At 37.0% G+C, this 19,479-nt stretch overlaps 1 protein-coding gene across 1 annotated transcript in view; it reads right to left on the reverse strand.

Annotated features, from left to right (window-relative positions):
- Positions 1-19,479, reverse strand: part of LOC126497934 (BEN domain-containing protein 5) — a 1,095,425-nt gene that overhangs the window by 471,035 nt on the left and 604,911 nt on the right. The window contains exon 5 of the mRNA XM_050136199.1: positions 16,209-16,425. Coding sequence (XP_049992156.1) covers positions 16,209-16,425 — 217 coding nt within the window. The remainder of the gene's footprint in view (positions 1-16,208; positions 16,426-19,479) is intronic.

Here is a 19,479-nt window from a genome sequence, read left to right on the forward strand (position 1 = left end):
AACCAACCCTTCAAACACATTGATAAATTCCAGGTAGCAACACCTTGGTTTAAAGTCATAGTTAAGACATAATCAGCCCAGGTTTTCCCAGTCTCTTGGATGACCTTCAGTAGAGTGTTATACAAGTGGACATAAAAGACTTGGTGTTTAAGAAGCCCAAATTACCACAGTTGTCAGCAACTATATAATACTAAAAAGAATCACTTAACTCTTTTGCACCTCGGATTCCCATTTTTAATAAAGAATAATATTACCTCATGGAGTGGTTGAGAACTTAAGTGGGATGGTGCGCATAGACCACTTGGAACACCTGGCACATGGCTAATGAATGCAAAGTTCTCTTTGCATTTTCCTGACCTCCAGGCTTCCAGAAGAACTCCAATGGATTTATTCAGCATCCAGCCACTCGCCAGGGCTTTTTAAACTTATAACTGAACTGTAGATGTTCATCCTCAGGAAGGCGGTGTTTGGTTTCCTTGTAATTGCTACTTATTAGTAGAGTAACCAGTACAGGATGTATGTTCAGTGCATGCTGAATGAATGAGTAAAACACAAATGAATGAACTAGGTGTATATCCAGCACTCTCCTGTGAGTAGGGAGGCACAAAGAAGGGAAGTCTATCTGTGAAGTAACTTCACATAGTGCTTTTAGCCACAGGCCTAAGCATTTCATGGTTAAGGAGGAAATGGATTTAGAGATTGAGGACACAGAAAAATGTCTAGATGAAGCTCTATTTTCATAATTGCTTGCTGTTTAATTCATTTTCAACAATGCCATACTCCTTCCACCTGGCAATCTGAGGAGCTGCAGTAGCAATAATGCCACGCCAACTAAATAGAACACCTAGGATAAAAAGTATCCTTGCAGTAGCAAGGATAAAGTATCCCCAACTCTGATTCTGGAGGTATTGTCACATATACTTGAAATAATAGTGTGCTTAGTTTCTGAGCCCGTCCTGACAAAGCAGGGAGAACAGAGACAGTCTTAGTGCCCTTATGTAACTGAAATCTTCTTGTTTTGGGCTAGTATGCACACCCAATGAAAACTCTAGACTATCCTTTACCATAGTATCTTCGTTTGCAGGAAGGATGAGGCTCTTCTCTTCTAGACCATACCAAGCAATTTTAGGCCCAGATTTAAACGTTAGACAGAAACTTAGATATAAGGAAAGAGAAGCAATATTTTACTACTCAAATGATTTTCACTACTACCGGTTGCTCAGAAATTATTTCTGATGTAACTGAACTCCTTTAGGAATAAACATATACTTCTCCAACATTTCTAGATACTAAAATGCTTCTAGCTGAATTAAATACATCCTTTACAAACCCACTTCTCCCCACTTTGATGACTTTCCCATTCACCAGCTCAGAGAAGCCAGAACTTAGAAATAATGTTTCATTGTCTCTTGTCTTTAGCCACATTGAATTAACACAGGTTCCATGAATTTGAACTCTTATGTATTTCTTAAATTTTCAACTCTTCTACCATTTATTTTACTACTTAAATAACTGTTAACTCCTTAACAATGTTCTGTATCCTAGAATCCATCCTTTACAAAGCAACTAAAGTATATGGCATATAAAATAAAATTGAATTTCTTATTCCTGCACTGACAATTTCACCAAAATATGAAAGCACAAATCAAAATAAATTAATCTTTAGGGCATTTCTTTCATTTTGTTTTCTCTGTCTCTCTTAATCTGTATCTTTCTGTCTCTTCTCTCTCCCCTTGTCTCTCTCTGTCTATGTTTCTCTCTCTCTCTCTCTCTCTCTCTCTCTCTCTCTCTCTCTCTCTCTCTCCCCTCTTCCCTTCCTCCCTCCCTGAGATTCTTACCCATGCACCTTTAAAATCTTGCCAATATGCCTATAAACTGTAAACAATCTGCATAGAAAGAATTATCTAACGGTGTAATAGTGGCACTTGTATTTTGGCAGTAACCAACAACTATTTTGTTTCACATACAATCCACTCAACAGGAGAGAAATTAAGCATATGGTGGTTTGAAAGAAAATAGCCTTCCAAAAGAGCATCACTATTAGGAGTTGGAGTAGGTGTGGTTAGTTGGAGGAAGCCTGCTACTGCGAAGGCAGTCTTTGAGGTCTCATACATGCTTGAGCCAGACAGACCACTTTCTATTGTCTGCAAGCTAAGATGTAGGAACTCTCAGCTCCTTCTCCAGAACAATGTCTGCCTGCATGATGCTTTGCTTCCTGCCATGATAATGGACTAAATCTCTGAAGTATAAGGATGTCACCTAAATTAAATGTTTTTTTCTTTATAACAGTTGCAATTGTCATGGTGTCTCTTCACAGCAATAGAAATGTCAACTAAAACAATGCCTCATACTGGGAACTTAGTGAACTCTATGAAGTTAGTGGGATCATGGCCCTTAGAGAATAACCTTTATACCACCACATTATAAAACCAGCATAGTCCCTAACTGCACTCTAAATACTTATTCATATACCCATAGGTGCATATAACTTTCAGCTGTCATCAGAGAAACTTCTCTTTGCAACAGATAGGGTTCATTATAAATAACCACAACTTGTTAAAATGCAAAGAATAACTGATAATGAGGTTCCTACTCCCATTTGATATATCTACAACACAACTTCTGCAATTAAGACTCAGCGAGCTTTGTAGAAGGGTGGGCAGAAAGTTTTTAAGAGCCAGAAGATCAGAAAATCTTTTGTGGTGCTGTGTCTCATAGAAACGACAGGGAAGCTTCGTTTATGATATCCCAACAATATGGCGGCTTGTACAAGATATGAACATGGAGAATATCAATTGACATGTTAACACAGAGTGGGAAGTTTCATGAGGTTCCATCTTTAGGCCAGAATTATAGACAATTAAGAATGTAGAGAGCAGGAGAATTAGTTATACCCAAGGACGAGCCTTTTAATTGGTTATCCAGCACCAAGTGCTCAGCTCAAAAACAATGCATGTACACACACCACACACAGACACACACACACACACACACACACAAAACACTAAATGGACCCAGAAATTTCTATTTATATATTCATGGGTATGTATGTGTACATATGAATATATATGTACAACAATAACAAGCAAAAGAGGCCATTAATTTGGCAGAACATAAGACGGGCTGGAGGGAGGCAGAGAATGAGGGAAACAATGTAATTATATTTTAATTTAAAAAGTTACAGCCTGTCAATAATGACTCCATCTCTGGCTCAATAAAAGAAAACTGGGAAGCACAAGCTGATCCTACTGGGTCAGGCTGCTATGGAAACTGTCAGTCCTCAGTGGTAGAAGGAATGTCCGTACAACCAGGATAGCTGCTCATTTGGATGCTGTTAGATAAGGGGATGATTATATGCCATGTGGGAGAGAATTCTTTTCTAAAATGATCTCCATGGGCTTCAGCTTGCAAGCATCTTGGAACAATGAGACCTCCCTACTTCTCCAATTCTCTGCTCATGGACATCTGTAAGAGGAGCTCCCACTTCAAGGCAAGCTGCTTGTCTTCCGTGGCCAGGCTGGCTCACAGCCAGCAAAAGTGGGAAACTAGTTTTTGTCATTTATTTATTTGGTCAATATAATCAGTATAGACATTTTGGGTGAATAATTTAAGTACCCTAAAATAAATCAATGGAGCCAAGATTGTCAAATCCCATTGTCAACCTTGATCAAGTTAACCAGGTAAACACTAACTTTCCTGGTCTTTTCTGAGAAACAGCTTTTTAAAGGCATTTCTTATTAAGTGATAAAACAAAAGGCAACACAGAGTCAATACTTTGCATTTATATAAATATTTATAAATAAAATATATTGTTAAGTTGTAGATACCAATTGAGAACATATTGTTTAGCAGGAAATAAAGGCATTAAATTCTACATTTTATTTTTATAACCACATGTTTTGAGAGAAATTGTTTAAGTTTGGATCCAAAATATAACCACTGTCACTAATTAGCTGTGTACATTTTAGATAAGTTGTTTAATCTGTCTGTACTTCTGTTTCCAAATCTTTAATATAGATGGAGTAACAGGATCGAACTCAAAGGCTGTCGTGACAGTTATATCAGATAACATGTATCATCAGCTTAGTTAGTGACATTTATGATGTACACATGTGCTCACATGGTGCTACTTTTGATTCATATTACTCTGGAACATGTTCTGGAAGGTAAAGTGTATTTCTCTAAACCCAGATGAAGAAGCAAATGAAGCAGTGTGCAGTAATTTGCTAAGTTTGACAATGAATGGTTCTGTATACTATGGCAATAGTACAGGCGGGATTCAAGTGTTGATCAACCTGATTCTAAAACTGCCATACTGGGAGGTGTACAGCTATTGATATGATTATGTCTGCTGTTGTCAACTTTATAATTACTAATTACACCAATAAAAACACCTTCTTAATGGGTATGGCATTTTGAGTCTTCAAATAAAACAGACATGTTTTTACAGGTTCATCAGTTCTTAGGTGTGCAACAGATTCCATCCCACACCAGTCACGGTCTGCGTTTCAATGTAGGAGCCATCTTGGTAGCACTCTCAGCATGTCTAAGCCATCTGTCTAAGCTGGACCATCTATGTTTGGGGCGGGAGAGAATGACCAGGAAAACAGATTGTCCCTGGGTAGAATAGTGCTAGGGGAAGCAAAAGTATAGCTTCCATATTGAAGGAGAGCATGGTAAATAAAACACACCCATCATTCTTCTGACCATATTCAGTTCCTCACAGAAGTGCTGCACAGAAGTGGATTCCTAGAAGAGAAGATGCCTTAGACCTAAGCATGGGTCAGAGGAAAGGGCAAGCAGATAAGCTTCACCAATGTGGAGACAACTGAGGAGTAACAGGAGCCCATAACAAGGACCTGGAGAACTGTCATGCCTTCAATTGCATCTTCATCAGTTACTTTATTAGCTAGTTATGCAGATATAGGGGGCAAGAGAAGATTCTGAAATAGAAGATGGCCTGCAGTCTTGTTTTGTGAAGCAAAAGTGTAAAAAGATAGATAAAAAGTCTGAATCAGACGTTTTGACTAGGCTAATGACAAGATGTCCAATACAGTAAGGCTATGAACATAGAGAGAGGAAGGCAGGCTAGGCCCTGCAGCAGGACACAGAAGAAACTAAATAGCGCCCTAGTGGCAGCATCACCCCACCTGCTGACTCATTATGATAAATCTCCCCACAACAGCGAAGGTTTCCATGATCCCCTGAATTTCCCACAACTCACAGATAGTTCAGAAGGTACTCCGGTGGCACAGAGAGAATTAACATCAGACAGAACTGGGTACAAATTCCGGCTCTAGTTCTTAGAAGACCTGAGTTTAAAGAAGGTGGTTATCCTGAACTGCATTTAAAAAGAAAAAATAAACAGTTTATAATCTTTTTTTCTGTTTTTTTTTTTTTTTTTTTTTCTTTCAAGATAGGGTTTTTTTGTAGCTTTGGAGCCTGTCCTGGAACTAGCTCTTGTAGATCAGGCTGGCCTCGAACTCACAGAGTCTCTTTCCATCTCTGCCTCCCGAGTGCTGGGATTAAAGACATGCACGACCACCACCCAGCAGCGGCTCATAATCGTGAAGCAGGCTTTGAACAGAAATCAGCCATGCTGGAAACTTGGTCTCAGACTTTCATTCTTCATAATGGCAAGAAATGAATTTCTATATCTTATGAGTCTCATAGATTATGATATTTCATCATGGTAATATAAAAGCGGAGGGTTTATGGTGTGACTAAAATGTGTCTCTTTGTTTAATTGTAGAGCAGGAGAGGCCCAATCATCAACAACTGGGCTCACTCATCTTTGTCTTTAGTTCTCGCCTTTTTCAGCTAGAAAAGAAAGTTGCTGCTAAAAGACCCATCTTTCAGGTTGTTATTTTCGGAGTCTAAACTTAATGACTTCTGCTATCTGTAGTATAGGGACCATGAATGGAAGGAAGTGCTGAAAACTCTCAGCCATCTGTCTCCCTGTCACCCTTTTACAGAATGGCAGTTTTCACAAACAATATCAAGGCTGGGTAATCGTCTTCTGACCTAGTTAGACAAAGCAAACTTTTAAATATGTATGAATATTGCTGAATGAAAAATCAGTAGGCTGATTCAATGGTTGTGGTGCATATTAACATTTTGTTATTAACCACTTTAATGTATGAAAGATATTGGAAGCCTCTATTCTCTTGTTAACAAAACAATTATGTTTTAATGTCATGCTATGGTAAATAAGCTGGGAAAATGCAATGGCATAGGAGGATTGAGTTAATAATTTAGAAAGAGATAGCATTTAATAAATTAATCTGAACTGAGATAAAAGGGGTAAGGAGGCATATGTTCCAGTTTCTGGAAGGGTGTTTATTTGCAAAGGCAAACAAGGACTCTGACTATAGCAGTTTTTCTTTATAAGAGAGATATAAATTGCTGTCTATTTGGTCCTCTTTGGTTAATTTGGGGGAGGGTGACTCAAATCAAGAACTGCCACAAGCTAGTGAAAAAATAGGAAAGTTGGTGTTCATGTCTTATTAAATTGTAGGATGCCTTTCTCAATCTCTGTTTCTTTTTTTTCTATTTATTTATTTATTTATTTATTTATTTATTTATTTATTTATTAAAGATTTCTGTCTCTTCCCCACCGCTGCCTCAATCTCTGTTTCTTTTCAGTTCCTACCCACTGTAGGAGTCTACTTCTCTTGAAAGATAAGCAAGTCTAAAAGGAAAAATTTTTGACTACATATTGAAAATATAATTCTGAGAAATATACACTTGTAATATATATGTTATCTTTCCACTCTATATTCATGGAGTACTAGCACTGTGTTAGGCTCTTTGTTAATTATTCATTTAATTTCCCCAATGATCACAAATTATTCTGTAATATAAATGAGAAACTATAGATCAAAGATGCTTATGAACTTGTCTAAGGATACAGGGTAAAATACAGTGCAAGTATAATAAGTACTAAAACTTTAGCATAACTCAAGTAAACCTTGATCCATTAAAGCACATTATTGATCTATGAGTCATATCAAAAATGTTACTGTATTGGGCTGGAAAATCTAGGCAGTCTGGAGATCTGCAGCAATAGGAGGAAGGGTCTTCTTAGCTATCCTTGATCTTATTTTCAGAATAGAGAAGGCCTATAGACCACCTCAGGACAAATGGGAAGGATGAGATATTCTGGTTAGAATCTTGGCAAACTCATAAAACCAGGAAAGAGCTTAGACTACAGAATCCAAGACCATGACCCTAATGAGCAGGGACAACAACTATTAGAGCAAACTTAATTACTTTAGATACTCTTATGGGTCCTAGAGCCAGAAGGACGGGAGACCCAGCAAGCAGTTCATTCTGCTTTTACATTATCCAGTTATGTGCAACTTGGTGAGTTCCTTGCCTGTTCAAAACTGAACCAACTGGGCGTGAAGGTTTCACCTGTAACCTATTACTTAGGAGCTAAGGCAAAATGATAGAAAATTCTAGGGCAGCTAGCATTGGGCTATGCAAAGAATTTTAGAACAATCTAGGTTATAGTGGTAGAGTCTGTCTTAAAAAGCAAAGAAACAAAAACAATTAGCCAAAAATTTCAATAGCTGCTCACCAAAGCAGATATACTTAAAGAAATAACCATATAAAAAAGACATTCCATATCACTTATTTTCAGCAATGATGCCCACTTAGAGTAGGCTGGCTTGGTTTGCTTTCTGTTGCTGTGATGAAACACTGACCAAAAGCAATGCAGGGAGGTAAGGGTTTATTTCACCGTACTCTTTTGGGTAACAGTCTTTCACTGAAGGAAGTCAGGGAAGGAACTCAAGGTAATAACCTGGAGACAGAAACTAAAGCAGAGGCCATAGAGGAACAGTGCTTATGGGCTGGCTCCCCTGGCTGGCTTCATATGCCCCAGGACCACCTTCTCAGGGATATCCCAGCCCACAGTTGGATGGGCACTTCCATATAAAGCATCAGTCAAGGATATGCTTCATAGGCCTGTTTACAGGTCAGTCAGATGGGGCCATCTCATATGATTCTACTGTGTCAAGTTGACAAAACCTAACCAGCATGGCTGGGATCCTGCTGTTTACACTGTCAACACTTGGAAATAGCTATTGTTTTCATCAGCAGCCACATAACATGGTGTTCTATCTAGAAAATGGAATATTGAAAATAAGCTATCAAGCCAAGAACATATAGAGAGGATATAGTGAAAGAAATCAGTGGAACAGATTCTAAAATTTCGTAGTACATGACATTCCAGACAATGAGAAACTATGGAAACAATACAAAATTAGGTGGGTTACCAGGGGTTAGATGCGGTAGGGATGAACTGGTGACGTACTAAGGACATTTTTAGGACAGGCACACTAGTTTTTAGAAATTAAATTAATAGGTTTATGTTGTTATTTTTTTCTTCAATTTTACACATGTAATAAAAAAGTACTCTGTTATAAACAATTTGTGCCTGATGATAATGAAGGACTAAGGTAGGATTACCAAAGGCTTATCAATTATAAGAAATGTACCCATTGGTAGGAGGTGGGGGATATTGATTTCAGGGGAAGGCTGTGCATGTGCGAATAGGGAGTGTGTGGTAATCTCTTCCTATAGCCTTCCCAGTGTGCTGTGACCCAAAATTGCTCTGGGAAAACAATATTTTAAAATAAACAAATGATCAAAGGCATCAGAAAATGGTACTATAACAATTAATTGGTAAAGCTTAATGATCAGATTATGCTTGTGTAATCAAATGAGCACAAAATTATTTCAAAATGGATGCTAAACTAAAATTCAAGCTGTAACTACAAAAGTCTGGAAAGAAAAACACAGGCACTATCTTTGTGGCATTCAGAAGGAAAAAGTTCTTGGACATAATACAGAAAGAAAAAATGATAAATTGGACTTCAAATTTTCAAATGTTGTATTCATTAACATATATAGCTAACGAAATAAATTAAAAGACAAGAATAGTTTGGGTAAAATACTTGTCAAACATACATGAAGTCCTTGACATATGAAGAAGTCACAATGCTTAATTATATACAATAATGTATATTTTAAAAATGGGCAAAAAATTCAAATTCATATTTCACCAAATAATGTTTATAATAAAAATAAAATGATTTTAAATGACATTTATTTTATAAAGGTTATTAATTGCAAAAGAAAATAATTTAGTTATTAGGGTAATACATTTTTAAAGCATATTGAAATATAACCAAATACAAAAACTAAAATGTTTAGAATAATATATAGATGGTTTCAAGTGCTGGGAAGTCTCTATACTCACCTGTGTTGCTTGAAAGAACATGAAATTATGCAGCTACATGGTTTTCCAGTTTTGAATTTGAACATAAACTGACTTTTTGATCAGTAATCTCATTTTTATTCTTCTTCCTGTGATGGTTAGTCAATTGTAGTGGTCAACTGGATGAGATCTATAGTCACCTGAGACTGGCCTCTGGGCCATGTCTGTTGGGGGATTAGGGTGATTAAGTTCACACAGGTGGAAACACTTCTTCACTGAGGGTAGGATCATTCCCTGTCTGGGATCCTGTATAAACTGTGTACCAGTATAAACAAAGAAAGCAAACTTGTCCTGCATCCATACCAGTCTGTTTTCTGATCCTCAAAGTGATATGGCCAACTCATACTTCTGTTTTGGCATCCCCACCATGATAACTATACCTTGAACTAGGAACCAAAACGAGCCCTTTCTCCCTTAAGTTGCTTTTTTGTCAGTGAATTTTTCACAGTGTATATTTCACAGCAACAGGAAAAAATAAAATATTACCTAAGGAAAAATGCAATTGCATGTGTACTCAGTACAGGAACAGAAGTGTGTGTATCAGAACAACTTACAATAGCCTAAGAGTGAAGTTGTTTCTAAACACAGAAAGCTGAAAAAAAAATGCAACACAAGAAATGATACTATCTTTCAATGAATACAATTCCACACTAAAATTGTGGAATTACTAACATGTGCTTCAACATGTATGCAATGTTAAGATAAATATTCAAAACACAAAGATATTATTATGTAATACAATTATATGGAATATTCGGGAATAAAGAATTCATAATGTCTACTATAGCTAAGAGTGGAAACTACCAAGGAATCTTTCTGAGGCAAAAGAAATATTCCAAAACTGTAGTGTAATATTTATCCAACTCTGCAAATTTGCTCAAAATTCTATGACTGTACTTTTACAGTGGGTAGGTTTTATATGTAAATTATATATGAATAAATATATGACTAAAATAGTCACAAAAAGAGCTTTCCAAGAATGTCTTTATGTTCAATGGCATTTTTCTTGGTTGAATTACCAGGAACTACTGCAGAGTAGCAAAGTAAAATGTCATTTGTCATGGCTATGCAGCCCTGGTGACAGCTATGGCTACTACAAGGAATGCTTTTGGCACTAACATGCAAATATCTCTTCTTGCCTATGCTCTCAGACTCCATGTTGGCATATTTCGCCTTCCCACTTGTAATTATCCTCCCTCCAAATTGGGATAAGCATTAACTAATTATGGTATTGCCTTAAATATGAGCCACATCAAATACTCTATAATACAAACCAAAAGTCGCCCTGTCTGCAAAAGTATGCCAAGCCCAAAACCTTGAGCATCTGCTTTGAGACTCAACATAGAGGGATTGAATTTATCCAGAGAGTTTCCCAACCTGTTTCATCTGGCTCAGGTGGAGCATGAAAATTCATTAGATTTATTTTCTAACTATGAGTCTCAATGTGCCTATCAGAGCACCAGCAAAGAGTATTAGAATTAAAGACTTAGTTTAAATCTTCATCCTCATACATGTGAACTTAGCAAAAGAACTTACCTTGTTAGCCTTATCCAATCCCTGGGAAAAAATTTCCTACTCCATAAGCTACTACGAGATTGTCCATATAAAGAAAAAGATCTAACATCTGAAAACAGAATATGGCCAACATGACAGTGAATGTTTTCCAAGAAGCTGACTCCAGTCTTCCTGTCTGTCTTACTCTTCTAGGAATTCCTAAACCCCATCAAGCCAGATATCTAACTAAATATCATCATGCAATGACTCTGGCCCTCTGTTTTCTGGGTAACCTTATTCTCAACTTTGCATTCAGCAATGTTAGCCATCTCTCAATATGCAGGCTGAAACTCATCTTCTGCATGCTGTTTACTTGAACACTACCTCTTTAAATAATTCATATCTTTAATTATATGCTTTAATGTATTTGGGCATATTTTCTCTGGCATAGAATACATTTATTTCTGGAAACATACTGAGGTTTGTACAACCGTCATATATCCCAACCATGGCTCTTATCACATCTAAAACACATTCACTTTTTCAAGTCATGTTTTTCACTTTACTTTACAATAAGAATGAAAAATACCACCTTAAAAAAAAGGGAGATAACATACAAGCAGTGTGACGTTAGAGGTGAAAGCAGAACTGAGACTTCCTGTGGCAGAAACCTTAGCTGTCCCTCAATATCAACTATCCTTCATAACTATATGACCACCAATTCTTAGACAACACATGGTCACTCTATATTTTACTTAAATGTGGGTAGGAATTCTACTGAATGACATGCCACATAGCTAGTTTTTTCTTTTGCCCACGTCCTTTATTCTTATGTCCAGAACACAGACTCAATGAGGAATTACATATCAGATAATGAGGCTGAAGATCACTTCCCATGGATGACAGAGACAGAAAGCTGAAAGAATGTGACTCCCTGAGACTCTCAAGGGAGACTGCTAACATCCAGACATACGTAGAATAGAAATAGACTTCTAATGAAACAAATAGATTGCCAAAAATATTGCATAAAATAAGAGAGAAAAAAGAAATTGACTTCTATTTTATTTAAGATGTCATTTTTGCTATTATTTTAGATATATTTTATTAGAAACTTCTCTTATTGTCCTTCTTACGATAGTTTGCCACTTGCAGCTCTTCATGATAACCTTAAACATGTATCTTAACTCATTCTTTCATTAATATAATAATTCACTCAATCATCAGCAAGTGTCTACCTATCTTCTCTCTGACATAAATATGAGGGGATTTTGTTGGACAAATGTAAGAAATAAAAGCATTCTCTTCTTAAATGTACATATATTAGGGAAGTTTATTTTTCTTAAATTATTTACCAATTCTTATATCTAATAAGCATTTGTCTTAGACTTCCTATAACAATACCATTTCAAATAATCCCAGGCTCTAGTGGATATATCATAGATAGCATAATACATGTCTAATATGTTCCTATCATTCTATATTCATTCTCTTCCCTTCTTTACCCTTGTTTAGTTCCTGAGAAGATGACCAGTATGTGGCACATCAATGGACTCTCTTACGTCATGGTTGGGTTGTCCAATAGGAAGCCTTAGTATAATTCCAGACAGAGATAAGAGAAAGAAGACTACATATAGTCATGATATGTACAACATTTTGATTCATGATAGACACACAGTCACTGGTGGTCCCAAAAGATTTTATTACCTAGTTTTAGTGCATATGTGTATGAGCTCTCACAAAATCACCTATGTTTAGCTCAGTACCCTATTTTTTAATTGGGTTATTTAGAATTTTAGTGTCTAATTTCTTGAGTTCTTTATATATTTTGGAAATCAGTCCTTTGCCTGATGTGGGGTTGGTGAAGATCTTTTCCCATTCAGTAGGCTGCCTTTTTGTCTTATTGACTGTGTCCTTTGCTTTACAAAAGCTTCTCAGTTTTAGGAGGTTCCATTTATTTATTGCTGCTCTCAGTGTCTGTGCTACTGGGCTTATATTTAAGAAGTGGTTCCTTGTGCCCATGCATTGAAGAATAATTCCCACTTTCTCTTCTATCAGGTTCAGGGTGGTCTGATTTTTATTGAAGTCTTTAACGAAAGAATCTCAAATGGCCAAAAGATACTTAAGGAAATGTTCAACACCCTTAGCTATCAGGGAAATGCAAATCAAAACACCTCTGAGACACCATCTTACACCTGTCAGAATGGTTAAGCTCAAAACTATTAATGATAGCTTATGCTGGAAAGGATGTGGAGTAAGGGGAACACTCATCCATTGCCGGTGGGAATGCAAACTTGTACAACCACTTTGGAAATCAGTATGGTGGTTTCTCAGAATATTGGGAATCAACCTAGCTCAGGATCCAGGAATACCACTCTTGGGCACATACCCAAAGGATGCTTAATCATACTACAAAAGGTTTTGTTCAACTATGTTCATAGAAGCATTGTTCGTAATAGCCAGAACCTGGAAACAACCTTGATGCCCCTCAACCAAAGAATGGATAAAGAAAATGTGGCACATTTACACATTAGAGTATTACTCAGTGGCAAAAAAATGATATCTTGAATTTTGCATGTAAATTGATTGAATTAGAAAACACTATCCTGAGTAAGGTAACCCAGACCCCCAAAAAAGAATATAGTATATACTCACTAATAAGTGGATACTAGCTATAAACAAAGGACATTGAGCCTATAGTTCATGATCCTACAGAAGCTAAATAATAAGGTTAACTAAAAGAAAAACACATATAGAACCACCTGGAAATTGATAACAGAAAAAATTGGGAGTATGGGGGCGGGGGAGATGGCAGGGTAGAAGGGGAAGAGGTGGGGAGAAGGGGAGGGTTGAGGAGAACTTGAAGGAATGTATAGTCGAGATGGAGGAAGGACAGAGATGAGAGTAAAGAAAGACATATCTTGATTGAGGAAGCCATTATAGCGTTAGCAGAAACCTGGTTCTAGAGAAATTCCACAAGAATGACTCCTGCTGAGACCCTAAGTAATAGAGGAGAGGGGTCCCAATATTGACTTGCTTTGTATTCAGGCTGATGATTATCTTAAATATTATCACAGAATCTTTATCCAACAAAAGATAGAAACAGAGGCAAAGATTCAGAGTGGAGCACTGGATTGAGCTCCCAAGGTCCAGTTGAAGAACAGAAAGAATAAGAATATGAGCAAAGAGGTTCGTTCATCCACTGAAACAGTTTACCTGAGCTAATGTCAGCTCACCAACTCCAGCTGGACTGGGAAGGAACAAGCATAGGACCAAACTAGTCCCTCTGGTTGACAGTTACATGGCTGGGGCAGACTGAGGGGCCACTAGCAGTGGCACTGAGACTTATCTTTACTGCATGTATTGGCTTTTGGGGATCCTATTCTCTTTGGATGTATACCTTGCTCAGCCTAGATATAGTAGGGAGGACCTTGGACCTTCCACAAAGCAATGTACCTTTCCCTATATTAGGATTAGATGGGGGGTGGGGTGAGAGGGTGTGTGGAGGAAATAGGAGGAGGAGAGGGAATGATTATTTGGATTGTTTTTTTTTTAAATCTAATAAAAAATAAAATCACCTATGATGGAATTTCTCAAAACATATTCTTAAAACTAAGAAATCGATTACTGTATTTATTGTCTCAGCTTGTTTCCTGAGATGGCGTCTCAGGTTAACAGTATGTCTTATGTAACATCACTCTCCTTCTCCACGTGGTCCACTAAATGACCCTTTGGTTTGGTTCAGAAAAATTATTTCTTACTTTCCTACCCTTTGAACTGTTATTGCCCCTAGAAAATTTCACTGCATCTCATGATTTCCATATATTCTGAATTGAGCTTCTAAATAGTCCTCCTTGAAATATCCTAAGGTGAGCCTACCTTACCATTTGCTTCCTATTAGCATGCTTATTGATACAACATGTTCCCCAATTTTTAGTTCAAAACACAGGTCACAGATAAAAATGGAACCCACCAGATGGGAAGGATGTTAGGTAAAAGAAAGATACTTAGCAAAATATCTTAAAGGATAGAGAGCTCAGAGTATAAGAATATCATAATGATAAAACTTGGCTCTCAAGCATTTGTAACTCGTGTACCTTATATATTTCTCTCTCTTTTAAGAAATATATTAAGAAGTGGGACTTACAGGTAGAACCCAACAGCACTAAACAAAGTCCATTTCACTACCCTGGCATGCCAGGAGCCCTAGAATTATCTTCAAGATCACTAATACATTAGTGTATTTACTTGGAATCTTTGATGACTTTCAGTATCTCTGCTTTAGGGCACAATACGGAATTACAGAATGAACCATAAAACCAAATTATTATTTGCTTATTCCTATTTTACAGATCAGCAAAATGAGGGAATCCAGTGTATTTAATGAACAGAAAATCTTCCAATTCTGTTTTTGTTGGACAAAAAAAAAAAAAAAAAAAAAACGAGGGAAGACAAAAAGAGAAAATAATGCGACTCCCTTACGAGATGCCCACATCCTGACACACAGAAGTTGGGAATATGTTGTTTTGCATGGCAATGGTAGTATACAGGTAAGATTAAGTTAAGCATCTCGAGACAATGGGAAGGATTACTTTGATGAGCTCTCTTCAATCATTAATACCCTTACAAGTGAAAGAAGAGACAGGTGAATGAGAATCAGTGCGCCAACGGAAAGGAAGCAGAAACCAAGGAGCTTCTTGTGATGAAAAGGCACACCAGTGTAGTCTCTGGAGCCTTGACTAGAACACAGATCTGCGGATATCACCACCTTAGACCAGTGAAACCAAACTTGGAATTTTAGCCTCCAGAATTACAAGCCAATAATTTTGGCTTAAATCACCTAGTTTGAATATGTTTTCATCTCAATGGCTAAAAGATCAATATGCAATGGAAGATTAAAATCTATATACCAGGAAACCAAAGTCAAAGAATAAACATAAAACCAGGAAGTGAGTGAGGGCAAAGACAGCAAGCACATCCAGTCAGCACTCCAGTTGCTTGGTTTCACTAAGAAACAAATTCAGAAGGTTGTTATCATGAGATGCTTTCATGACCTTTGTAGCACCTAGCAGACACCTTCTTTTCTCTTCAGTGACAATGCGATTCTCCAGAACTCTTTAAAGAGAGTAGTTTTAGTTCTCTTCATAATAACAACCATCTGTCTCAAACCTTCTCTTACTGCCTGGAGCCGTAGTAGCAAAGAATCACAAGTTCAAAAACAACACCCAAAATAATTATTACATGATTATTACTAAGCATAATAATTATTTAAAGCTTATTTCTATTCACAATTTTAAAATTTGTGAGAGCATATGGTCTATATATAGTTCGAAAGAACACAATTTTTCATAATTTGTATTCTACAAAACTCCATTGCAAGTTGCCATTTCAGTGTTTCAAAGGGGTACCCCAAGCATGATGCTGGCCTTACCACACTCTGTCCAAGCTGCTCCCGGAAGAAATAATCCATGTTTCTTTTTTGGAGGCTGTCAAGGTAATGCTGGAAGCGAGTATATGTATATGGGTAGCAGTAAGCAAACTGGTAAATATCATCTTCTCGGTCAAAACAGAATGCAAAGGACATCACATAATTCTTCCTGTGGTCTGGGCAGCGGTAGTAGTATACATTTTTAGGTGGCAGTCTTTGCCTATGAGACACAAACAGAGACAGTAGTTCAAGACTCAAAAGGTAGCAAACAGGAATGAACGTCTAGGAAAATGTCAAGAACAACAGTGTCAGGAAACAGGAGAATGGTGAAACTCCATGGGGTCAAAAACACATGCTAAAAAAGCATAACTTTGTCAATCATTTGGAAAATGAAAAATTAAGAAAGTCAAACCAGTTTTATACATTTGTTAATCCCTATTTGGACCATTTACTATATGCCTAGGCATTGTGTGAAAATTACAACAGCAAATATTACAAACAAGGTCTTGGTCTTCATGGAGTATATATTCTACTAGGAAAATGGCCATTGAACTTAAAATAGACAGTATAGTTACAGATGATGTGGTGTTTTGAATAATAATGACCCCATAGACTCATAGTTAAATGCTAGATCTGTAGTTGGTGGAACTCTTTGGGAAGGATTAGGAGGTGTAGAGTTGTTGGAGAAGGCATGTCGCCTGTGGAATTTGAGGTTTCAAAGGCCCATGCCCTTCCTAGTTAGTTCTCTTTCTGCTTTGCACTTACAGATGGAGTTACAAGCTCCCAGCTCCTGTTTCAGCTCCATATCTGCTGATGTGTTGCCATGGTCCCTTCCATGATGACCATGCATTCTAACCATCCAGAACTCTGAGTCCCATATCAAATACATATTTTTTAAAAAGTTACTTTGGTCATGGTGTTTTATTACAGCTATTTAAAAGTAACAAAGACAGGTGGTAAAAAATTCTTTAAGAAACATAAATGTTTAAGATATGAGAGACATCAATTAGTAAACACATTTCTCAGGGAAGTCAGGATTTGTTTTCTATTATAAGACTAAGTCATAGTTTTAAAGTAAACTAATATACATTGTGAATATTGAAGAGAAGAGAGCAAAATATTCAACTTCACTCTAAATTATTACTGTTATTTTCTGCAGAGTATTATGTAAGACTAACTTTTAATATTTTATTAAATATTAGAACTTTTCATATATGAATATGTATATTGTAATCATATTCTTTATGCCCCTCCAACTCCTCCTGAGTCTACCTCTACCTCCTAGCCCTTTCCAACTTTTTGTATTTGTTTTTAATATTTCATTCAATCCAATTTGTATTGCTCATATAGGAAGAGGTGTAGAGGCATCCAGAGAAGCACAGTTGAACTAATAGAACTATACCTATTAAGAAAATTAATTCTTTCCTAGCAGCCATTACCACCAAAAGCTCCTCAGATAGGGGTGGGGCTAAAACCATCCTCTCTGTTCCATCCAGCATGTTCCATATTGACTGGCTTGATCTTGTACAGCTCTTGTGAAAGCAACAGAAGCTGCTAGAGTTTTGTTAATTCAATGGTCCTTTCATGTCCAGAAGACTGTTTTACCATGGTCCTCTTAAGCCTTGGCTCTTTCCATCTATCGGGCTGTTTTCCTATGTCCTCTGAGTCTCTGGGTGAGGTATGATACAGATGTCACACTTATGGCTGAGAACATCATACACATTCTTTCTGCACTTTGAATCATTATAAGTTGCTGTATTCATTTTTGTTTACCATCCAAAGAAGCTTCTCTGTTGAAGATTCGGGGTTATATTAATCATTAGTTTTATTTCCCATGAAAATATTTTGGGAAATACTGATACAAAATGTGCTGTGTGAGTAGTAGTTTCCCTAATACACAATGCTCACACTTTAGTAAGGAAAACTAGGAAACACATAGAAAAATATTCTAGTAATAATACTACATCATTATGCCTGCCACTCTATAAAGCTACTGTATCATCATGTCTTATGGGAGACAAAGTTTTTACATTGTTGCCCTACAAAGAATGCCCCTCATTTCTTTCCTTCCTACTCAAACAAAAGTCAGTTCAAACTGTACCTTTTCCATTATTTTACACTGAGAATTCTGGGCCAGTTCAATTCACACATTGTATAATAAGTAGATCTTGCTCTTTTATTGGTTGGCCTGAGAGTTTTATGTTTTTAGATGGGTCTAGAAGAGTTTTAAGAACAAAGGACACTTCTAGAAAACGATGACAGATGGTGAACAATATAAGACTCGTCTCCCACGGGTTGGCATTTAGTAGAAAAGCCAAGTGGCAAAGACTGCGGACAGGAGGAGGAAAGTGTAGGAGGTGAGGTCAAGAACATCAAGAATGGTGCTGACTTTATGCAGAGCAACCTGTAAAAACTGCTGAATCACAGATCCACGAGCATTGTGAAGATTAGTGTTAAAATGTTAACTTGACAAACTACTTTGAGTGCTTACCATCTGGGCAACTATAGAAAGATTATCTTACATACATTAATCAAAGTGGAAAATCCCCACTCGCTGTGGGTGGCATCATTCTCTAGGCCAGGGATCCTGGACTGATGAAGAGTGCAGAAGGCATGTATGTATGTGTTGCTTCCTTCTTTTGACTGTAGATGTATTGTGAAAAGCTATTTTAAATTATTTTTTATTGTTTTTATTGAGCTCGATATTTTCTCCCTTCCCTACTTCTCCCTCCCCTTCTACCCTGTCTCATGAATACCATGCTCCCAATTTACTCAGGAGATCGTATCTTTTTATACTTCCCATGTATATTAGATCCATGTACGTCTCTCTTAGGGTCCTCTTTGTTGTCTAGGTTCTTTGGGGTTGAGGGTTGAAGGCTGGTTTATCTTTGCTTTATGTCTAAAAGCCACTTATGAGTTAGAACACGTGATAATTGTCTTTCTGGATCTGGGTTACCTCACTCAATATGATGTTTTCTAGATCCATCCATTTGTCTGCAAATTTCAAGGTGCCATTACTTTTCCAACAGTGCAATACTCCAACAGTATATATATATATATGTATATATATACATATATATAGATATATATATTTTTTTAATCCATTCTTTGGTTGATGGGCATTTAGGTTGTTTCCAGGTTCTGGCTATGATAAACAAAGCTGCTATGAAGAGAGATGACCACATGTCCATGTGGTATTATTGAGCACCCTTTGGGTATATACCCAAAAGTGGTATTACTGAGTCTTGAGGTAGGTTGTCTCCTAATTTTCTGA

The sequence above is a fragment of the Alexandromys fortis genome, unplaced genomic scaffold, assembly GCF_014885135.2.
Source record: "Alexandromys fortis isolate MF-2015 unplaced genomic scaffold, M_Fortis_MF-2015_v1.1 scaffold_13, whole genome shotgun sequence".
Classification (NCBI taxonomy): domain Eukaryota; kingdom Metazoa; phylum Chordata; class Mammalia; order Rodentia; family Cricetidae; genus Alexandromys; species Alexandromys fortis.